The 24,950-nt window shown below is 39.3% G+C and overlaps 1 protein-coding gene across 1 annotated transcript in view; it reads left to right on the top strand.

Moving 5' to 3' along the window:
• The window catches only part of CACHD1 (cache domain containing 1), a 225,505-nt gene that overhangs the window by 114,620 nt on the left and 85,935 nt on the right, over window positions 1-24,950 (top strand). Inside the window, exon 4 of the mRNA XM_007978455.3 lies at window positions 18,896-19,002. Coding sequence (XP_007976646.1) covers window positions 18,896-19,002 — 107 coding nt within the window. The remainder of the gene's footprint in view (window positions 1-18,895; window positions 19,003-24,950) is intronic.

Genomic DNA, 24,950 nt, shown 5'->3' with positions numbered 1-24,950 from the left:
CAAACTATATCAGATATAATCAAAGATTATCTTTTATATTGGGGCACCTGTAACTTAATGTTTTGACAAACTTATCACTAACTAAAAATAAAATGAGAATCCAGTTGTGTTTTGGGCCCAAAGAAGAAACCATTTTCAGGGCAGGGAGAACAGATAGTAAGGAAAGGAGAAGTTCTTAGAGCTAGATTTATGTGTTTTTCTCCTAGGGAAAGACATGTGGCAATGTCTGGACGCATTTTCAGTTGTCACAACTTAAAGGCTGGAGGAAATACTTGCTCCTGGCATCTCGTGAGTAGAGTCCAGGGATACTGCTACACATCCTATAATATTCAGGACAGCTCCCCAAGACAAAGAATTACCTTGCCCAAAATGTCAGTAGTGCCAAGGTTAAAAAACCCTGGCTTAGCAGATTGGGGATCTTCGTAAATTCCTAAGTAGAACTAGTGCTCTAGAGGGGGAAAAACCCGAAACTTGAATCGGCTGGCTGCTACTGGTGAATCTACCCAATCACTTGCCACCTGGTGAGTTTCTATGAATGTTTCAAGGAGCAACTCAACAATTGCCTTTTCTTCATAGTTTCCAATTACCTCTTTCTTTCCTCTCCTTATTTCCTTTTGTCCCTGGAAGAATTTATTGCTCTCTCATATTTATTCCTATAGTAATTTCCATACATCTCTATATAGTGTAAAACTTAATGTATCAGACCTTGTTGTGAGTCAGCCTCCGTTTCTGTTCTGGGCAGGAATTACACCTCATCTTTTTTTACCCCTTCTACCTGGCCCTTGTGTTTAATTTTTATGCTATTTGTTGGCATCTGAATTGATCTAAATTGATATAGGACGGAGTAAGAGGGTACCTACTCTCTCGAAATTTATAAGTTACCGGGTGATGGAGTGGCAAAAATTGAGCGTAATTAATAGGGCAAAATGTGACATAGCAGAGAGGTATTGTGGTTCCTCAAAGCAGAGAACTATACCAGATAGGTTGTATCGGAAATGATTTTATGAACTTTAGAAATATGCCTCTTACTTGATTTGGCCATTAGGAGGAACATCACAAAAATATATATAATATAAACATGTAAAGAAAAATATTGTAGTACCATTTAGAATAGAGAAAATTATAAATACTCTAAATTTCTAGCAATAGAGGATTAGTTAGGAAAATTGTATCACATCCATATATATGAAATGGTAAGATGCAGCCATGCTGTTCAAGCTGACCTGTGAGAATGGTCAGACATGCATACATTACACTTGATATTAGCCAAAAAGCCAAGAACACACATGTGTGCATTAAGTTTGGGAGTGAAGACAGTGATTTCCATTTTGCATATGTTGAGATAAGGGTTCAGGTCTGGGACAGAGGCCATCTAGTTTGGTAAAATCCAGTGGTCAACCTTTTTGTTAATACAATGAAACATAAAATGTAGTTTCTGCCCTTTGGGAACTTCTCATTTAGTTAAGTTGAACATCCATGAGACTTTAACTGTACCCCCAGAAAAATACATACCGAGTAAACAGATTAGTAGGAGAGAATATGCCTCCTTCAGAGGTGGGGCCTCTGCACTGAATGCTGAAGATGCAGTATTGTCTCCTGACCAGGAGTAGTTGACAGAGCCAAGTACTGCTTGGGGTGGATCTTGGAAAACCAAGGCAGTTCTGAAGGTAAAGCTGAGCAATCAGAGAATGTACAGATAAGCAATACAAGGAACCTCCTTCAACAAATTTTAGATACCTGACAACAGAGATCTTTTGCAACAGGAAGCGGCCTGTAAGGACTCCCTTCTATTATACTGTGTCTACTTGGCTTTGAATGGATCCCACTTTCCAGTGAAATGTGTGAAGGAATTTTGGGAGTGAACCCTGAGCTGATACTTTTCTAGACGTTGGCTGAACACAAGCACTTTGTAAAATTAGAGGAACACCTCAGTTTTTTAATGAAGACTTAAAAATGGAAAGAGTTCGTAGTATGTTGTTGGAGTGAACAAGGGTACAAATTCTCAGCTAGCCACCTTTGTTCCAGTCCCTCAGAAAGTGCTTATCTACATATTGTAATGGCTGGGGTGCCTGCTGAACACATTTTCAGTTCACGCCTTCCTTTTCTCTTTTTGGAGATAGAGTCTCACTCTGTCACCCAGGATGGAGTATGATGGCGCCATCTCGGCTCACTTCAACCTCCACCTTCCAGGCTCAAACGCTTCTCGTGCCTCAGTCTGCAAAGAAGCTGGGACTACAGGGGCGCGTCACCACGCCCAGCTACTTTTTGTATTTTTAGTAGAGATAGGGTTTCACCATGTTGGCCAGGCTGGTCTCAAGCTTCTGACCTTAGGAGATCCACCCACCTTGGCCTCCCAAAGTACTGGAATTACAGGCTTGAGCCATGCTTGAGCAACTGCACCCTGATGACACTTTCGTATATTCCAGTCCTTCCAAAAATGTCTCCATTTTGAATCTCAGCAACTTCATGTTGGAGTTAGGTGAGGAAAGGAAGATCTCCTAGTCTTTTGAAGCAGTTTAAGCGTGTGATTAAAAACTTTTTTTAATAGTAGGGAGATTTGATTTTGAATCTCATGAACTCGTATGTGGACCTTTGGAAGTCACTTATTCTGAGCCTCAGTTTCCTCATCAGGGAGATGAGGATAATGAGAGTACCCAACTCACATGGTTGTTATAGGGGAGATGTTTTTAGGTTGTACTTAGACATTTTTAAAATTTGATTATGTATTTATTTCAATATTCACTGTATTACCAGTTGTTTTTCTCTCTAATGGCAATAACAAAGTTTCTTTTAAAAGAAATGTAGCTGAATAAAATTGAACTATTTTAAATGAAAACATTAAGTGAATGTGACCAAATGTTTGAAAGTGATAGAGATGTAGTAGTGACTAAAGTTCATGAAAAATGGGCTCAAGGTTATTGCTAAAGTCCTTCCAAACGGTAAGATATTATAGTTCTATGAGGCAAACTCTTTGAAACGATTTATGCCTATGGACTGTGTCTTGCCATGTGTGTATGTATTAATACTGCCTTTATAATAAATATAAGCAATTGGACCTCAGATAAGAGACCCCCAGTCTTAGTTCTGAATCTTCTTCATTCTTAAGTCATCTGGGCCTGATGAACTTTTTTTTTCTTTAACTCGGCACTGACCCAGTAGTATGATGGCTGTTTGTTATTAACATTTTAAGTGCCTGTGGCCTATTGACCTTGCTTCTTCTCCAAATATGTTAAAGATTAGTTAGAACTAGACAATGTTTTTATAAGTAATTTTAACTAATGGTTAATTTTTACTTTTTGTTTCAGGCCTAACTTTTCATTTTTAATGATTTATAATCCATATTTGGTTTTCTTCACTAGTGCTTAATAGTACATATTTTTTAAAAATAAAATGCCTAGTTCTGAAGAAAGAGGAGCTTTAAAGAGCTCTATTATAGGGCATTCTGAAGAATACACCCTGAAGGCTATAGTATGATGACAACAGAGAGAACCTGCAAAGTGGCAGAAAATTAATTTTTCAGATGGGTTTGATACTTTCCTTCTCAGACTAGTCAACTCTTAAAATTCTTGCACAGGAGCCTTAAAAGTTAATTATTCTGCACAAGGTGCTGCATAGTGATTAGGTACTCTGTCAATGTTTGTTGTTGAAGGAATGATCTAAAGAATTCACATGCTTCAATATGGAAAAAAATAGGCTAAGTTTAATCAAAAACAAACTCATTTTCAATGGTATCACTTAAAAAAACATAGTTTTGAGAGTGGGCTCATTTATTTATATAATTTAATTTGCAGCTCCCTTTGTGTTCCTTTAGTGAGGTGCTAGGGATGCAGGAGATCCTGGGCTCTCCTACAAGGAGTGAACAAGTGCATAATTACACCCATGGACTATAACTGACCTGCAGGTATATTTTTTCAGCCCTCAGGTGTTTTAAAGGTTTTTAAATTTGTAAATTTTAAAATCTGTTGCCAGCATTTAAACTTTGAAAGATTAGCAATTTAAAAATCCAAAGTATCTGTCTTCTCGTGAAAAATCAGAAGATTTGGCAATACTGGATCCACACTGCTGCTTGGTAACAGTCTGCTTTCATGAAGAGTAGCTCCCCTTTCAAGACAGGGGATGAGTTCCTGATCTGATATGTTACGCCCAATCTATTTCCCTGATTTATATCACCTGTTTGGCCCACCTTAGCATGTGAATTTGCAATTCCTGACCTGAAAAGACCATACAATGTTAATAGATTTGACTTAAGAAAAATGTCTTATCCATGTGCATTCCCTGCTATGCCAACTTAAAAATGTCCATTCTCATTCTCTCAAGTTTTAAAGAATATAACTCCTTTAGGCATAACACTAAGAATAGCTATCCCTGAAACCCAGCTTGCCACAGAGATGAGATTCTGATGTGTGCTTCTAAAGCTATTGTTTATTCAGAAGGCCCTACTGATCCTTGATTTTTATATAAACAAATCAATACTTTTTTTTTTCTTCTTAAGACAGAGTCTCACTCTGTTGTCCAGTCTGGAGTGCAGTGACACGATCTCATGCCTCAGCCTGCTGAGTAGCTGTGATCACTGCTTTCTTCATCAGTAGAGACAGTTAAGTACCAAGAATACGGAGTCCAAACACCTATGGCACTTAATAAAAGGTGTCAAATGCATGCTCTGTCTACTTGGATTCACAGCTGTCAGTCAGAAATTCCCCAGTCTTTCATGTAGTGACATCCTATCTTGTCTTACTAAGAAAATGCCACACCTAGCTAATTTTTGTATTTTTGTAGAGATGAGGTTTCACTGTGTTGGCCAGGATGGTCTCAAACTCCTGGACTCAAGTGATCCACCTGCCTCAGCCTTCCAAAGTGTTGGGATTACAGGCATGAGCCACCACACCGGGCCCAGATCAATAATTTTATTTTCCACATCGCTTAATTGATGTATCTATTTATTTCCCCAATTTCTTCTATAGATTTTACTACCTGTTGGTATTCTTATTTTTTTTTTTTTTCATTTTTGGTGTCTTTATTTAAAAAGAAGGGGGCAAAGGGGAGGATAAGCTAGGGAGGAAATACTGGAAAGATGAATTTAGATTTTTATTCTTTTTTGTATCTCCAAGTGGGGTTCAGTGCTGTTATCCTTGTTTAGTTAATGCATGTTAATTGACTAATCATGGTAAGAACTGACATTAAGGCATCTATGTCTGGCTTGATGAGCAAATCGATGCTCTGATGGAGCTAGAGTAAGTAAGCAACTTGTTTCCAAGGTTCTCTGAAGTCAGTCACCTGGAGCTGGAAGATTTCAGCTGAGTAGATAATTCTCTCAGGGGAGACTGAAAAAGCTTCACTGATTCCAAAAATGAAGAAACTCTTGGAACCATTGTCAAATTGGATTCCTGCTATTTTACAGGGAGCTCTTTGAGTTGAGGCATCCACTGAGATTGATACAGTCACTGTAGAAGGCAGATACGACTCATCTCATCTTCTAAGAACACAAATTTAGTGCATTTCCAGCTGGCACCCACTTGAATTACATGATTTCAGGAATCCCATCTTATTCAGCCTCTTGAGGGTATTGTGCTGCAGACAAAGCAACTAACATAGGTTCTGATGCAAGAACACAGGCTCCTGATCATAATAATTTTCATGAATAGCACCATTATAACCCTGTGTTTGATAGGGTTCTCCAAAGAAGTAGAACCAATAGGGGGTGTATGTGTGTGTACATACAGAGAGATGAATATTTATTGTTAGGAATTAGGATTGTGGAGGTACAAGTCCAAAATACATGGTAGGCTGGCAAGCTGGAGACTCAAAGAAGAGTTGCAGTTGGAGTTCAAAGGCAGTCTGCTAGGGAAATTTCTTCTTGCTTACGGAACGTCTGTCGTTGTTCTACTAAGTCCTTCAATTGATGAGGCCCACTGATGTTACGGAGAATAATCAACTTTACTCATAACCTATTATTTAAATGTTAATCTCATCTAAAACATTTTCTTCACAGAAATATCTAAAATAGTGTTTGGCCAACCCTATCCAGGTAACATAGCCCAGCCAAATTATCCCTCCTGCCCTTTTACCCCTTTTGTCTTTAGAAAGGGTAGAAAATTATACTGCTAAACCTATCATTAAAATTAAGGTTTTGTTAACCTTCACATTTAGACTGGAGAAGGCTAAACTCTCACTTACAGAACTTTCTACCATATTCTCCTGCACTGCTTCTCTTTAAAAAGTTACTGAGCTGCCTGGAAAGGAATCTCAGCATTTGAGTGATTCTTTTTTTCCCTGTAAATTGGTTGTGTATTTTGTGGCATGATTTACATGTTGTATACATTTTTATAATAGGATCTCAAGTTCTTTAAGTATTATTGACATCATATGAGCCAGAGGTAACTTACTCAGAGAGTTGTTTTTAATTTTGATGATTAACATGCTGACCCATAATGTTCAGGTTCCTGTACTTAGCTCTTTAGGAATTTGTAGTAGATTTAAAAGATACAATTTCTATTCTTAAGGGACTTAGCTTCAAGTCAAGGGATTTTTCTGTTTTGTTTTGTTTTTTAATTATTTGTTTTTAAAATGAACTCAAGCATGAGCTTCTCTCATTGCTAAGAAGAGGCAAGTCTTTTTATTTTATTTGCAACTACTCTGGTGCAAAAGAAGTATCATAAGCAGTAAGTTCAGTTGTGATGTAAATTATACCCGAGTCATGTAGTACAAAGAGTGGATGGGCCTCGACTCTGCCGCTTTGCCGTGTAATCTTGGGACGTTCACTTAAAGTCTTTGGTCCTCAGTTTCCTCAACTGTAAAATGAGCAATTTGAACTATATTTCAGAGACTCTTCCAACTTTGAAGACTGATTTAATTTTCCTCAAACTCCTTAGAAGGTTGCTTGTTCATTTGTTTGTTTTTAAACTGGAGCCATTTATCATTATAGGCAACTTTTCTTACTGCTCAAATTAATAAATTCTGGCTTCCATGAGAGAGTTTGTTTTTATCTTTTTGAGAGTGACCTTATGGGGGGATGAAAGATGATATGCAGCAAGACTCACAGAGTTTAAATCACTCATTCATCCATTCATTTGAAAAAATAAAGGCTTGTGGAATGGTTTATGGAAGAAATATTTCAGCTGGGTATTTAAGCAGGAAAAGGATTTGAATATATGGAGATATGGAGGAAGAGCTTTCCAGGAGAGGAAGCTCAATATGAAGAGATGCCATGCCTAGAAATGACCAGGAGCACTGAAGAGGAACTTGTATATGGAGCAAATGATGGAAGAGGCAGCTAAGAAGTTGGATCAATTTTAGATCATAAGGATCCTCAAATGCTAGACTAGAGAATTTAAACTCTGTTCAGTAGGGTTTAGGCTCCATAAGTGAAGTAAAGAACAATGTCTATCTTTCTCTTGCTTCTATATCTACGGTCTGACACATAGTAGACACGCAATAAATATTGGTTGCTTGAATGAGGGAATTAATTTATGATTCTTGAGAAAGGGAGTACAATGGTGAGACCTGAACTTTAAGGGAATTTCACTTCTTAATCATGTAACAACTGGAACCTATCTGATTTCATTTATGTAAGCAAAGAGCAAGAGGAGGCCTGGACTTGGATGTTGGCTCCTACTTCTTGAGTTTTGGAAGAGGGAGGAATCATAGGTGGCCAAAGTTGATTTTGGGTAACTGAGAGTGATGGTACCAGGTGCTAAGGCATATTTGTTCTTTATGTACTCTCTCATCTTTCTTAATTACTTTAGTTCAGGGACTCTGTCATATACAACTGTATTCAATACTTTGCTTAAATAGGCCCTCGATAAATATTTGCCAAAGGAGTTAGTTTGTAGTAGCATAACTGACTTTGTCTTTAGTGTTTGAGTCTCAGTCACTATGATGCTGTCAGAATTAACAAGCTACTTCCTTTCTGGGCAGAAACTGAACAATATTATTAAATACTTTTTTGCCTATTGATAACAGTCATTGTTTTAATCTGAACAGTGTTATTACAAGCTCTGATGTGAAACATGTTTGATATTGATTTGGTTATCTCAGTTATCAGTTATGCTTAATACTTTTGTTATATGCATTTTGTATATTTGGGAATATACATTCCCAAATACCTACATACATGGGTATCATTTTCAACTCAACTTGTCTATACCATCTTCAAGGCAGTCAATGTATAAGATATTGTACTAGATACTGTCTGATGGATAAGGATGAATAACACAGTATGTACCTTCAAGAGCTCATAGGACACATGTAGAGTAAGCTAAGGCAGTCTGTGGCAAATGTCATGAAAGAAATCCAAAGACTTTTAGAGGAGGAAGAGATTATGAACAAAGGCCTCCGAATGCTCAAGCTTGGTGAAAAAGTGGTAGTCAAGGCCTTGAAGAGTAGAACTTCCACAGACAGATCTTGGGGAAGAATGCTTCAGACCAGAAAACAGCAAGTGTCCATACAGCAATTGAGGATGGGGAGGTGGAAGACCCAGCTGGCACAACGGATTAAAGAAACACCATGGTGGGCTTGAAACACTAGGTCAGCTACACAAATTTCTCTCAGTAAGCAGTAGTTTTAAAGCAAGGAACAGCTGTGGTCAGGTCTTGGGCAAATTAATTAGTTGGCAAATGAAGAATAAATGATGGTAGAAAGGCAAGTTGCTTGTCAAGTTGGGCCAGTTAGATAATCACAGACAAAGTAATGACACCTTAAGGGACAAATGTACAAAAGCAAAGATGTCCAGGGGCTGGTACATTATATAGAGTGTCAAAATAGGGATGTACAATATGTGGAATATGGCAACTAGGTTTTCTTGGAGAATTTTGGTAAGGAGGAAGAATAGAAATGACAGCTCCAAATTTTAAATGGAGCATTTTAGGAGATGGGAATCTATTAACTGAAGGGTGAAACTAGGAGCAAAAGAAGACTTTTAGGAGGAAAATGATGGATCCATTATAAACATGCTGATTTGGAGTTGCACGTAGATCATTCTTGGGAAGTGTTTGCTAAGCAACTGAGATTAACCTGCAGCAGCATTTTATTTTCATCCCACAACTTCTTTATTTTTATGCCACAAATATTTTTACCCCCATAACTATGTCATGTGCATGGCAGTTCAGGTAAAAGGGAAATTTGAGGTGTCTACTGTTAATGTTGTGTTAATGTATAGGTTTGTGCAGAATGTTTCAAGGCATAACAGCTGACCCATAAGTTGGCAGTTCCTATTTTTTTCTAACCCAATTTTAAGGTAGTGCACATGGAAAATATGATATAAAATGTTTAACCTTATATACATCTTATTTCTTATTATTACTGTTTTTATGAGAAATAAGATATTGTGACTTAGGTGCTTATAACTTTTGTTCCTTTGTTATCTCTGTGTCCCAAGGTCAAATAATGTGATGAGCTTGGTCCTGAACAACTGAGTTTAAATTTATTGCAAGTCGTACTATTTCTCTATGAAGATGTGTTTTGTGTTTATGCCCATGAAGTGTTGTATGGCAAGTCTTAGTCTTTCAAGTCATTTTCACTGCCTTATCTCACGCTTCCATTTCCAATGCCTTTAAAAATTATTATTACCTACAGGCCAACTAAATGTTACAGATAGTCTTTCTGGATATTGGTACCAGAGGACTGGAGTTAAGCTCAACATTTAACAAAGATATTACAGAAAGCTTTGTATTTATGAAAACTTAGTTACATATGTTTATACTTCAGTGAAATACTTTTTTAGGCCTGTTCTTCTTTAAACATTACGTTACTTACATTACATTCTTCATATGTTCCTCTGAACAACCTGGTGGGGTAGAAACTGTCTCTGCCCACCTCCCTCATCCCCACTTTCACAGATTAGGAAATAGGTTTAGAAAGTTTATGGCAGGGTAATCCCAGCACTTTGGGAGGCCTAGGTGTGTGGATCATCTGAGGTTAGGAGTTCGAGACCAGCCTGTCCAACATGGTGAAACCCCATCTCTACAAAAAACACAAAAATTAGCTGGGCATGATGGTGGGGACCTGTGATCCCAGGTACTTGGGAGGCTGAGGTAAGAGAATCCGCTTGAACCTGGGAGGCGGACGTTGCGGTGAGCTGAGGTCATGCCATTGCACTCCAGCCTGGGCAACATGAGCAAAACTTCGTCTCAAAAAAAAAAAAAAAGAAAGAAAGAAAGAAAGGTTATGGCAGGACTTAGTGGAGAGCCGGGTTTGGAATTTAGGTTTCCTGATTCCAAATGCTGTTTTCTTTTAATGGTACTCTGACCAGTAGTAAAATTAGAGTGGGTCATCTGCCAAGTGAAATGCTAAACTATGTATTCCTTCTTAGAATTCTACTTGAGGTTACTAGATGACTCTCCAAACTTTCTAAATTGGCTGACCTGCAGCAATTTGTATCATTTCCGTGTGTGTGCTTGTGTGTGTGTGTAAGATAGATGTCTTTATGTTTAGGAGTCTTCATGAGTACCCTTATAGCAGAAAGCGCCTGCGTTTGGATCTGCTGAGAATCTAGCTTCCTGCATTTTTCTGTGTGACCTTCATTGGAAGAAGAATGGGAAACCTGCCTCACTGCTTACGCTATTGAATTTCACCAGCTGCCTTTTATGGATTTTAAATAGAGATGGTTTTGTGATTTTTCTTTCTTTTTAAAATCTGATCTCTGTAGAAAACTGCCTAGCAGACTATACCAGCTTTAAGAAATAGAACCTGTCTTAGCTGCAAAGCAGAAACCATTTTGTGCATTTTTATTGTGAAAAATACCAAAGCAATTTCAAAGAAGGCCCAGATTTAAAAATCTATCTATAATCTTTTTCTGGGGACTTATCTGGTGTGATGATGTAGATACCTGTCTTTACACTCTAGCTTTATTAACTTGTTAATATTGGGATAGTATTCCTTTTGTAGAATCAGCCATAAGTATTCTGCATCTTATATTCTTCTGTTTCTTTAACAGAACAGGGAGATGTGTGGACAGGACTCTTCCCTCGTCGGTGCATGTGTGCTGGTAGATGGAACCAGTTAATCTCCAAGGTCATCTGCTAACTCTTAGTTGTTAGTGCCTCTCTTTTGTGTCTGTGTCATACCACTCACAGTTGTCTGCTGTGTACTAAATACTCAGTGGGTATGAGGGGAGAGAACACACCCAATTTACAGTCTCTGGTCTCTAGTCCTGGGAAATCTCAGCCTCTTAGGCTTTCTATGTGTATTTATCCGGCAGACATTGATGAAACTTTTGCTCCTCACAAGGAGACTCTGAGCTAGGCCCTGGGTATAAAGAAACATAAGAAAAGACCTCTCCCTTTGTGTCTACCAAGCAGGGGAGAAGGGTGTATAAATAAATAACTGTCAAGAGTGTCAAGTCCCTATTAGAGGTCAAGTGGCAGGATAGACAGGGGTGCTATGGAATGGCACAAAGGCAGCCTGCAGACCCCACCAAGCTGCTCTCCCCGGCCTGTTCTCTCTTTGATTTTTCCAGATACCCATCTTTCTTCTTGTGCCCCCCATCCAACCTAGTGATGAGGAAGATAAGGATAAATGTTTAATGTGGTTGTGCGCCCACTTCCAGTCCACCCTAGATGTCACCTGTGCAATTTTCCAAGCTTTTATGAGAAAGTGAATTGAATGATAATACCATCTTTTGAATATGGAAGTGAGACACAAGGTCACAGCAGGGCCTTATCTCCATAGTCTGTTGTGGTAGGGAAATGGCGAAAAAGAAATATGGTTGGTCTGTGTGATACTTAGACTTAATAGAGAGGGAGACACTTTATTGCTCTGAAAATCTTACCTTCCAAGGGCATTTGAAACCAGCCCTTGTTTCCAATCTGGCTGAGTTGCTGAACCCTGAAGGTTTAATCCTTATTACTGATAAGGAAAAAAGAATGTGACTTATCACCCCAATCTCTGCAGTGATGGAAGGAAAAACTATTTCTCGGAATGTGATTACATGTTATTTGACAGCTTTTTGGTTGGCCCATTTATTTAGGTGTTTGAATAAGTAAACTCAGTCGAGGGGGGGTTTGAGTATTATTTACTTTATAAATGTGATAGTTCCTTTTTGAAGTGATCCTGCTCTTGCCCCTTTCCTCTACCATTCAAACAGAGTTTAAATATTTGCCAGTGCAGATGTTTGATTTTTATCTTAGCTCTTTCTTTGTTTAACTTTATTCTCATGGGTGGTTAAGTGGACGATAAGGAGGTTCTTGTTTAATTCTTTTCAACTGGTGTTGCTCAAATATTTGGAGAGCAGATGCTTCCCAGAAAGAATGAGCGGGAACCTGGTTGAATGGAGGTGAAGAGATATGTCTCCGTGTCATATCACAGTAAACCAGACCCTGTGAGGCTGTTACTAGGGCCCCGGGGCCTAGTAGGCCTCGGGATTTCTCAGTGTCCAGAACCTTCCTTTAGCAGCTCCTGCAGCTACTAGTGAAGGGTTTTCACTGCCTTTGTTTTGCAGAAAAACGTGTGCTGTTCTAAAAACAAAGCTTGGTAGTTCAGTGGCACTCGCAGCAAAGGCCCGCTTGTGTTGTGAACTCCCCTTGGAAGCCTCTCAGCATTTCTTCCATACCCACTTCTGATCTGATACCAAGTTTTGCTTTCAGAAGAAATGATTATTTTTTAACCTTTTGCACTTATCTCAGCATTTTAGCAGTGATTAAAAACAAGCAAACGAGTAAAGAATATTCCCTACCCTATTAGCTATCATTACATTGGCTTTGTGTGTGGACTTGATGATCAGTTTCCACAGGGATTTGCTTTTTAATCATTACCTTAAAAACTCATCCATGAACAATTCCACATTTCATCACTGCCCTTGGAACCGACACTGTGGGTGTGATTTTTATGTGCTATGTGATAAATGAGGCAGACTTCTCTGGAAATATTGAGAAAAACCCGGGTTTCTGAGTGATTTGCCTGGCAAATTACCTTCCCTAGGAAATTTAAACAAAGACCAAGAAAGGAAGTAAACCCCAACTGGTGGGGGGATGGGGGGGTGGGGGAGGTGGGGTCTTTTATATCTCTTTCTTTCTAAACTGGGACTCCACTGAAAAGTTGATTTACACTGTGAATCGAGGCTGAATGAAATCCAATTGGAACTCACTTGAACACTGTTTTGATGTAAGATTCAAAGCTTCTGCAAATTTATTTTATCTTCTACATTTGCTGATCTCCTGCTTGTAAATCCTGTTGAAGGAGAATAAAAATGACTGCAGCCTGATGGGAATTAAATGTCTGAAGTTCAAAGCAGTTTGCACATCAGAGCAAACGTCAATCAAATGAACATCTTGCAAGCCAGGCAGGGAGTGAATTTCTCCATGGGGAAGAGATCAAAGTGGGAGTCACAGTTCTGTTTTCTCCCTCGGGATGCAGTTTCGATCAGTTGTTCATGAAAGTAAATCCAGAAGGAAGTTTTTTTTTTTTTTTTTTTTTTTTAACTTACAGGGGTTGGAGAGATGGAGTTATTTCTCTTGAAACTGAATTTCAGGCACTGGTTTTATCTTATGAAAATGAGTATAGAATGCAGTTACAATCCATTATCTCCTTTTTTAGAGTCGGGGTGTAAAGGAGATTTTTATCAGTAATTTCTATGGTCATTACTAACTTTTTGAAAGCACAGGCATGAGGAATGAAGCAAACCAAACCTCTTGAGTTGATTTGCCTATTCATTTTGTATGAAAATCTATGATTTTACCGCTTCTTGGCCTTTCCATAAACCCGAAATTGTATAAATGTGACTGGCAGCTAATGCACTTCTTAATGAAAAATCTTTTAGGTAACCGCTAAGAATAAGTGACATGTTTTTATAAAGTGTCTTAAGTATGAGCTTTATATTTCCAACATTCTCCAAATCAGGGCAAATAGCATGTTTCTTTTTATAAGTCACTTTTCTTAAAGGCATATGGGCATAAAATGCATTCCTGTCTTCGGCAAGGTGACTCTTCCTCTGGGGACCAGAGGTAGCTAAAGTAACAAGGATGGCTGAGCATGTTTTACCCCTGTGTGTGAAGTCTGGAGTCCAGAAAAAGTAGTAGGCGTTAGAGTGTTAGTGAAGGGTAGAAAGATAAGCACTCTTCACTTGTGCTTCCAGTAGTTATTCCTGCTAACCTAGCCGGTCCCCAGCCCTGTATATCTTAAGCCCCTATTGACACTTCCTTCTTCATCTGACTGGCACATCAGTGGTAGTGAGAAAAACAGCAGAGTGAGGTTGATTTCTAGGCTTTTCATGCTAACTTGACTGGCGAGTGAATGCTGCACGGCTGAAATTCAACACATGTGAGAGAACTCACGGCAGTTGAGACTCTTAGGAAATATAGTAGATGTTCAAGGAATATTATGAAATAAAATGCCCAGAGCTTTCTGGTGACTTAACTCTGCCCTTTCTCGTTACTCAGTCAACCAGTAAGAATTTATGGAATGCCCCACCTTCCAGCAACTGTGCTAGACATGAGAGAGAAATATAAATCCTCCAGTAACCTACAGTCCCATTGGGGGAAGCTAAAATTTCTCAAGCGCATAAAAGGTTTTAGAGAGAATTGAGAATTCAAGAGCTACATAGGTAGGGTTTAGTCAAATAGGGGTTCCATGATAAAACTTTTTGGCATTTCACCCCCATGTAACACACATTTATTTGGTGTAGGGGGAAGGCAAAATGAATAATATAATTTGTTCATTATTTATAATAAAGCTTATTTTTATTTATTTATTTTTTTGAGACGGAGTCTCGCTCTGTTGCCCAGACTGGAGTGCATTGGCGTGATCTCGGCTCACTGTAAGCTCTGCCTCCTGGGTTCACGCCATTCTCCTGCCTCAGCCTCCTGAATAGCTGGGAATACAGGCGCCCGCCACCACGCCTGGCTAATTTTTTGTATTTTTAGTAGAGACGGGGTTTAACCATGTTAGCCAGGATGGTCTCGATCTCCTGACCTTGTGATCCACCCACTTCGGCCTCCCAAAGAATGAATCTTATTTATAAATATTATTGATGCAGTGGTCTGAATATTTGCCTTCTCCCTCCCAAATTTATATGTTGGAAACTAATCACCAACATGATCCTATTAGGAGGAAATGATTAGATCATGAAGGCAGAGCCCCCATGAATGGCATTAGTGCCTTTGCAAAAGAGGTCCCAGAGAACTGCCTTGCCCCTGTCACTGAGGACACAGTGAAAAGGCCACGTCTATGAACCAGAAAGTGGCCCTTCACCAGACACTAAATCTGCCAGTACCTTAATCATGGACTTCCCAGCCTCCAGACCTGTGAGAAATGAATTTCTGTTGTTCATGAATCACCTAGTTTACAGTCCAAATGGACTAAGACAATTGATTAGTGTTCTGTTGGTATAAGCAGAATCTTTAAAAAAAAAAAAAAAAAAACATCTGTATCTAATGGATAGGACTGTGATATTATGTTGTTTGATTATGAAACAAGAAAAATAGGAAGAAGACACAAGCGTACAGTTAAGAAGCAGAATGGCACTAGTCAGCTTGGAGGAGGAAGGACTCATCATGGGCCAGTACTAGGGAGAAATTTGAAAGAAGAAGAGTTGAGCTGGGCTTTGAAGAATGAGTGGAGTGGACACTGGAGAGCGTCACAGTTGGGGTCGAACAGAAGAGCGCATAGGGAAGGGCCAGTTTGGTTAGAAGTGTAGGATAGGAGATGGTGGGAAGAGAAGGTCGGGTAGATTATTGTTGACAAGTACCATGTCATGAAACTGTTTTATGATGGAGAAATGTTTATCAAGCACCTACTTTTGTTAATGAGTCACTGTCATTTTTATTGTTATAAAAATGTTTTCTCTAATGCTTTTGAAGATGATCTTTTCAGCAAAGGAAGTAAAACAACCTATAATAATAGTTCCCTGATGTCCCTGGTCCCACGAGCCAGCTTGCATTTCACAAAGGTCCAGAAAAATCTGTGTATCTTCAGCATTGGACTTCAGCTCTCTCAAGGGGTGATGCTGAAAGCGAGGTGCTGTCTGTGGAGACTTAATCCAGATAGGCAAAAGCTCTCTCCAGGTTTACACATTTCCTGGGAAGATTTGTCAGTAACCCTCTTCAGTTGCAAGTTCTTCTTTATGTATCACTTATGCAGAATCGTATGTGGTTTGTCTCTGGAAAGAAGTTGAGTGATGGATTCAAGTCTCTCTTAGGTCCCTGACTTGCTCTGCAGTCTTTGGTGTCATTTTTCTCAACTGTGAAATGGGTAGGAGAAAGGGTTCATAACTTGGACAGCGAAGTCCAGATGTGAGCTGCATACATACCTCAGAACTACTCTGTTCTCTTGATCTAAATCCATTCGGAAGATCCTGTGTCTTCGGTCTCTTTGAGACATACAGGAAAGTACCTGTGCTCATGCAGAAGGCCATTCCTTTGCTTTATTTCTAAAAGAATCTGCATAGCAGGATTGGAAGGCACTTCTCATTCCTCCAGAGCCTGTGAAAGTCAGATTCCTTGGCCTCACCCCAGACTCACTAAATCAGACTCTCTAACAGTGGATCCCAGGAATCTGCATTCCAACATGCATCCCAGCTGGTTCTGAAGTAGCTAGACTTTCAGTATTGTAACCATTCAACTGAGTCATGGTCCTCACTTGCTAAGATTTCTTGGAGTCTTTAGGGGAGCCCAGAACAGGACTAGGCACCCTGGATGGCGTGGATGGTCATAAAAGACCAATTAATATGAGCACCTACTTATGACCAGAACAATGCTAAGCAATGTATGCAGTGGTGAACAAAATCAGCAAGACATGGTGCCTACCTTCACGGCACTCTTGTCTATTTATGGAACCTGATCTATAAAAATCATGAATAGAACTGTAAATTTAAAATTATGGCACATGCCTTGACAGAATATGGAGGCATTTAACATAGACTTGGGAAGTCATCACAATCAGGATAGGCCTTTCTGAAGAAGGGATACATGAACAGAGACCTGAAGGATTACTAGACAAGTAATCAGGAGAACCTTCCAGCCTTCCATTTTCCAATATGGTAGCCATTCTTCAGTGACTATTTACAAATTAAGATGAAATAAAGTAGAAAATGTAGTGTCTCTGTTATGCTAGCCGCATTTCAAATGCTCAGTAGCCATATGTGTCTAACATGTCAGACAGTGCAAAAATAATACATGTTCATCATCCCAGAGACTTCTCTTGGACTGCCCTGGTCTAGGCCAGCAGTGGTGAAACAGGTCTGGAATACCACCTGTTTTTGAAAGTTAAGTTTTATTGGAACACAGCCATACTCAATCTTTTATTTATTTTCAGTAGCTGCTTTCACACTACAATGGCAGAGGAGTTGCAACAGTCTTTATGGCCCACAAAGCCTAAACTATTATCTCTCCCTTTATAAAAATGTCTGGGAGGGAATAGACTTAGTGTGGCTGGCTATAGCTTAGAGAGAAGTGAGGTTGTAGTGATAGTGCCTTGCCAGCATGGACACAGCAGCTGCTGCTGTATTAATCTCTTCTTTTCCCTCCATCTGTGGCTTCTGAGGCAGCAGTCTTCTCGTCTAGACAAACTGGAGTAGGTCCAAGGAAGGGCAGCCACGTTGATGAAGCAACTGTGTCCTTTAAGGCACAGTTGACATTGTCGGTGTAACACTGCACTAGGTTAGAGCCTGGACTAACAGTCTCTTAAAATCCAGCTATCTCCTTCTTTGAGATGATATGAAATAAAGCAAGACTGTTTTTAGCTTATGTTGTTGGAACCAACATACCATGTGAAAACCTAGTCCCCTTGCTTGTGCAGTCAGTTCCATGTAATAGTTCTTATGTGTTAGGAGATGTGATCAACAGATTTTAAAGTTCATGCCAGTGGTCAAATGGATATTGCTTTTTAGGAATGTTTCTCCTGGCTTTAGAGCTTCTCTATTTGGGTTCATGGAGTTGCATTAGTGGTTCCTGAAGTTTACATTTTAACACAAATTTTTAAAAACCTCATTTCAAGTTGCATTTATTTGGGGATCTCTTACAAACTTTGAGTCCTCTCAGGATCTGAAATCCTAAATAGTTTACTTAGAAGTTCAAGATCCTTCACTTTTGTTACTCCTGGATGAAATTCACTTAAAAATACTCTTAATGACTATATGTAAATAAGCTGGTATGTTTTCCTATTATATTCTTTCAGATTGTTGTCTGCTATAGCAATGGATCATTGATTCCACTAATATTTATTGATCAGCTACTAGCTAGAATAATAGTATTGTTCTAGCTCTAGTACTAGCATTACACTACCACTGGAAATGAAAAGACTTTTGCCTTATTTGCATGACAGTCTAGCAGGTACAAGCTATGTGTCATATACTATGAGAGGAACTTCCATACATTATGTTTAATTTTTTTATGGCTCTGGAAAATAAGTTTTTTAATCTTTTTCAGATAAGGAAACTGAGACCCAGAAAAAATGAATAATCTTTCTAATAGTGACAGAGCAGGGTTTCACATCTAGACCATTCCTACTCCACACCCATTCTTTATCCTTCACTACTGTCTATTTTTGTACTTGGTCATTAGTTTTCCAATAGGATAATTTAAAGAATTCTGTTTTACATGTAACGTCAGAGCACCCATCTGATTTTTTTTTTTTTTTTTTTTTGTAGCTCTGTTTTGAATTTTGTCATCTATTTTCTGTATGATTTTATCAATAGTACTAACTTAAGTTTATTGGAGAAAAGTTGATTTGAAGAATGGTTGTTTGTTTTTATCTTGGAATTGAATTTGATTTCTAAAACCTTCTGGATGCAGGTGTCCCCCCCGCCGACCCCCGACAATTCTGAAATTATTTTTTTGAATATTTAATTCTAAATCACAGTTGTATTGTTTATGGGCTGATCTATCTTGTACACAATGTAAATCATTATTTTTATTGGTTGGTTTTTCTGGACTGAATAAGTATTGCTCATTCTCTCCTATTGTTTCAGGTTCGATGGGAGCTTTAATACCAATGTGTCTAGAACAATTAGTTGTGATCGACTTTCTACTACTGTTAATAGCCGGGCCTTCAATCCAGGACGAGACTTAAATTCAGGTCAGTAATCCATTGGTTTTACAAAGATGAACTGTATTCTACCACATTCAAGTTGAATAAATATGTTGCTTCAAATTTTTGAAGAGAAGTATTATATACTTAAGATTGGATATTTCTTGCTGGAAAGTTAACCCTCAAGAGAAGGAGAGGGGAAAAAAATCAAGCTTACATCTTAAGCTTCTACTAGATAGCTATATATATATGGTACATGCCAACTACCTTTTTATGCTCTTCAATCTGTTAACTCATTTTTCGTGAATTTTACATCTGTTATTTTAAAGGTTATTTTAGAGACCCGGTTATCTTTGCAATAGGAGGTATTGGATGTTCTTTCCTTTCCCTAGTTATAATTTTTAATCTGTTTTAGGATTTTTCTGGAAGAATGTTGTATGAACTTTTCTACTAATAAACTTAGGGCCATAATACTGTATACCAAGGTTGAACTTTCTTCCTGTTCTCATTGGAACTCAGCTGAAGGCAGTGTTAATAACTACTGGGTGCTCGTATTTGTATATAACTACTGATAGCTCCAAAGTGACCTGATATCTCCACTTTTTTGCCCTAGAATTCCACTCCTTATTTCTCTTTTTGTCTTATGTACTCTTGTTGATTGATACATCTCAGAACCTAGAGGCTTCACTGTTTAAGAGCTGAAAGAAACTTGAGAAATAATACCATCTCCAATCCTCAGATTTTACCAAGAAAAAAATCTAAAGCACAGGAACCTCCTAAGACTTTCCTTATTGCTGGAAAGACAAAGCATCCTTAAACATGGAGAACCACACTTCCCAAATTCCAGGTCTCTTGTAGACACATAAAGCCAAAGAGAAAGGCAGAGGACCAGAATATTTACTTTTAGGGCTCCAGTAGGTCTCACTTTGGGGCAGAAATGGTAGTCTTTGGGAATTGTATACACAAATCATGTAATCTATTAGGTCTGAAAAGAACAAGCTGTAAGTTGCATGTTTCTTAGGCATAATAAAACTACAGCTGCTAGATAAATGATCCAACCTAAATCTGCTAGGCATATCTTTTTTCATTGGTCAGATCATCTGGAACCCTCTGCAGCAAGTGAGGTTTACTACTAGAAGGTAAGCTAAATGAGAATGGTTTTCATTACAAAAATAACAAAAGAGGATAGACAAGGGCATGGAATGGGGAGATAAATTAACGGGGAGGATTCCACAACTTGCACAGGGTGCAGAGCTGGAACTTGAGTCTCCAGGTTCCCAAATCCAGTTTTTTCCCTAAAACATTGCTAGGTACACGAGAGATGTTCCTGGGTCTAAAGACTTGAAATAGCAATCTTTGAATACGATCAGATGTAAGTGTTCCAAAAATACATACTGTAATCCAACATTGTATGTAGTTAAGTTTTTTACAAGTCGTGGTAACTCGTGGGTTTTTTTTTGTTTGTTTGTTTGTTTGTTCGTTTTCTTTGAGATGGAGTCTTGCTGTGTCACCCAGGCTGGAGTGCAGTGGCGTGATCACGGCTCACTGCAACCCCTGCCTCCCAGGTTCAAGCAATTCTCCTGCCTCAGCTTCCCAAGTAGCTGGGATTACAGGTGCCCACCACCACACCTAGCTAGTTTTTGTATTTTTGTAGAGATGGGGTTTCACCGTGTTGGACAGGCTGGTCTCGAACTCCTAACCTTGTGGTCCACCCACCTCGGCCTTCCAAAGTACTGGGATTACAGGCATGAGCCACCTCACCCAGCTTTTTTTTTTTTTTAAGGCAGAATCTTGCTCTGTTGCCCAGGCTGGAGTGCAGTGGTGCAATCTTGGCTCACTGCAACCTCTGCCTTCTGGGTTCAAGCGATTCTCCTGCCTCAGCCTCCCAAGTAGCTGGGATTACACCCACCACCAATCAGCTAATTTTTGTATTTTTAGTAGAGATAGGGTTTCACCATGCTGGCCAGGCTGGTCTCGAACTCCTAATTCAGGTGATGCATCCACCTTGGCCTCCCAAAGTGCTGGGATTACAGGCATGAGCCAGCGCACCTGGCCGAGATTTAAGAATTAGTGTGCATTTATACAATAATTAACTTTTAAAAATTAGTGTGTATTTATATAAGATCTAGATGGATCACACATAAATGTGTGTATTTATATAAGATCTAGATGGATCACACTTAAATGTTAATAGTTATTTTTTAATGATGAAACTGAGATTTTTTACTTCCTTATTAATTTTCTTAATATTAAATTAAACATTTGTTGTTTTTATAATGAGGGAAAAAAATAAAACAGGAAGGAATTATGGACTACTTTCAAATGCATTTTCACTCCTTTCTAGTAGACAGCACCTTCCTTAACATATTTCCAATGATAGATCCTAAGTCTGGTGTTGAGATTCTAGAAGCTCCATTAACCTCCTGGTTGTGTGACTGGGACAATAGGAAAGGGCAGGCTTGGGCAGACTGAGGGTGAGGTGTGCTCACTTGGGGTCCAGAATGATGGTCCGCTGCCAGGACCACCCACCTCAGTGAGTCAGATCTTGGAGGATCTGGAGGCTGTGGCAACCAGGGCCTCATCCTCATTGCCTTATTTTACTATTTATTGTATTGTTTCTGATAATGAGCACATTGTTGAGATCTGGCTTCATTGTTAGAAGTAGTGTTACTTTTTCTTAGTGAATACACAGCCTTTATTCTAGGTTATGGACTTTAGCTTTTGCTCTGAATGAGTTAGAAGGCCATGGGGGGAGTTTACACAGGGGAATCTGGTGAATGACCTCTCTAGTATATGGCCATAACCTGGAAGAATGGCCTCCCACCTATTAAGTGGAAGGAGTAAGTACAGCTACAAGTCATTTGACAAATATTTATTAAATGCCTTCTGCATAGTAAGCACTCCTTTTTGTTCTAGGTCAGGAGCTGTAAAACACACACACACACACACACACACACACACACACACACACACACACAGCTTATAATCTGGAGGCCATGACCCAGGAGACATAGAAACAAGTGATATGTTAGAAGATGATGAATGCTATCAAGGAAAAGTAAAGCAGAGATGAGACATAGGGAATACGGTTGGCTGTCAGGGGAAGGAGCAGACGACTTACTCTTTCATCTAAGGGTTTGTGGGTGAGATCTGAGTAAGTGGGATTGTAGACTGAGTTTATCTGGGGGCAGCATATCTGGGACAAATACCTTGAATTGGGTGACTGTTTGGTGTGCTTGGAAACTGCAGGATGGCCACCGTAACTGTGGTGGTGTGAAAGAGCTGGGAGTAATTAGGCCAGAGAGGCAGTCGGGGGCCAGGTCACCAAGAGCCTTATTTTCCTGGCAGTTATAAGGACTTTAGCTTTTGCTCTGAATGAGATAGAAAGCCATCATGTGGTGGGGGAGTCACACAGAGAAGTGACGTGATTTGACTTAGGTTAAAAGGTTTACTGAGCCGAGACTAGACCGGACAAGGCAAAGGTAGAAGTAGGGGAAGGCAACTTAGAAAGTTACTCCAAAATCCAAGGGGGCAGACGATGATAGCATTAATAGTGCAGTGACAGTGGAGGTGGTGAGAAGCAGTTGAATTCTGAATATGTTTTGAAGATAGAATCGGTAGGATTTGCTGGTCCATTGGATGGTGGGCAGGATGGGGGACTGGATATATGAGAGTGAGAGGTCCAGAAGGACTTCTAAGATCCTTGGCCTTATAAGGAGAAGGACAGAGTTGTCATTTACTGTGATGGGGAATGCTGGGAAAAGAGCAGGTTTGTGTGAGAGGCAGGTTATTAAAAGTTACGTTTGAGATGCTTGTTGGATATCTAAGTAAAGGGCCTCATAAGCAGTTGGGTATGTAAGTCTGCAGCCTAGGGAATAACCAAGGCTAGAGATTCATCGTGTATTGATAGTACTAAAATCATGAGGTTCATTTAGATCACATAGCAAGTGACCGTGGGTAGAAAAGAGAAGGGCTCCAGGGACTGAGTCTTGGGGTGCTTTACTGCTGAGGTGACACTGAGATGAAGAGGAAGCTGGAAAGGGAGCTGGGAAGGGCAGTCAGGTGGGTAGAAAGAAGACTAAGAGGGCTGTCTCCCTGAAGCCAAGTGAAGAAAGTGTTGCAAGAAAGAGGGAGAGATCAACTTTGTCACCTAATCTCTGTATGCTGAGGGTCTAGAAAACCAACCATATGATTTAGCAATGTAGAGGCTATGGGTGAGCTTGTCAAGGGTTGTTTGGTAGAATAGTATCATAGGCTGATCCTAGAGGGTTCAAGCTCTGGAGAACGGAGGAGAGGAGTCAGAGAAAATAAGGACTTGAACTTCTGAGATTTGCTTAAAGGAAAGTTGGAAGGCCAGATGAGATCAAGAAGATGTTTTTTAATTGAGAGAAATTATACTCAGTTTATGTGCCAAAGGGAATAATTCAGTAGAGATTGACACAAGAGCAAGGGGAGAAGATTGCTAGAGCTTTTTCCTTGATTAGGTAAGAGATGCTGTATCACCAGTAAAGGACCTAGAAGCACAGAGAGTTCATTCATAGCAAGAAGAGGAAAGGAAGAGTACATGGGTGGAGATGCTTATGTGATGATGGGTGTGAACTTAGTGACACTCCCTTCTTAGTGATTCTTTTTTTTTTTTTTTCCGGAGAATTAGAGAACAAGATCATCAGCTGAAAGTGAGGACCAGGGAATAAGCATTAAAGACCTATTAGTGGTACTAAGATTACCTCCTATTACTGGAATTTAGACTGAAACTCAGTGCACAAATAATCCCAACAAAATGCTAATGTAGTTCAGTGTTTATTTGTTAAGGAAGAGAGTTCAGATAGTTTGAAAACTCAGAGCGTGGGGAGGAAGAGCGTGGAGAGGGCAGAAGTAAGTAGAATATAAAGACGAGATCCTGAATTTTTATATTTCTATGAGCATGTCTCAAGTATAACCTACTACATAACAAGAGTTGTTCTCAGCACAGTTGACACAGCTAGATTTACAAGCAGATTTTGGCAATATTCAGGTATTTAAGAACTGACTTGCTTGCATTTGAAGTTTTGCAGCATTCTACTAGGCAGTGGCTACATCCCAAAGTCCACATACTTGAGCAGTTATTTGTAATATGAGAGGAGTGGGATATGGTGAAAGGTGACCTCAGAGTTCCCCCTTTTCCTCCTGTACAGCTCATGCCCCTTTTCAGAGCAGAATTAATGTACTTCATAGGTTATCACATGTCTGATATTTACATCTGTAAGATGTCCAGCCTTAGGCTCTTTCAGACTGTATATAATTCATCAATGGGCCCCTAATTGATAACACAGTTTCAGATTGCCTCTCAGACTAGCTGGAAGCAGACTCACGTAAATTATAAACCATTCTTAGCTTCATTTATCCAAAACTAGGTCATGTGTCCATTCATCCAACACACATGTGTATTCTTTTTCTTAAAACCACCCCTGCCAGATCCCTACTTTCTAAATTGACTCCTTGTCCCTGAGTCTATTCAAATAACTAAAGTTTGACAGTGCATGTGTTATATTATGGTTCTGGTAATGTTTTGCTCAGGTTCTTTCCTGCTTTTATCCCCACTTTCTCACTCTCTCTCTTTTTTTTCTTTTAAATTCCCGCTGAGCTATTTTCTTGTGCATGGCCTGATCCCTAAAGAGAGTTTATTTGAAGAGTCCAAGAGAAGTTGTCTCTTGCTCTCTTGAGTTATGCAATTGAGGTGAGAGTGAAGTAGGAGTTAGTCTTTCTCACTGAAAGAAAAAGCGTCTGGACTTTCTTTATTGCGTTTGATTTTAAAGAGCATTTGAAGTTGCAAACTTCGATCTTGGTAACATTGCAGTCTTCATTGAGAAACAGGATTCACGGGGTGTAAGGGGCATTTATAAGTCATGTTACAGAGGTAAATGCTATAGGATAGGATGTACAGGTGGGCCTTAAAGGCTGTCGTTTGTTCTGGTTTCATCATTTCCTTCTACGACTCATAATGAGTAGCTATGTAC

This window comes from Chlorocebus sabaeus, chromosome 20 (genome assembly GCF_047675955.1).
Source record: "Chlorocebus sabaeus isolate Y175 chromosome 20, mChlSab1.0.hap1, whole genome shotgun sequence".
Taxonomy (NCBI): Eukaryota; Metazoa; Chordata; class Mammalia; order Primates; family Cercopithecidae; genus Chlorocebus; species Chlorocebus sabaeus.
The sequence above is the reverse complement of the archived record's forward strand: the minus strand, read 5'-3'. Positions and strand labels throughout refer to the sequence as shown.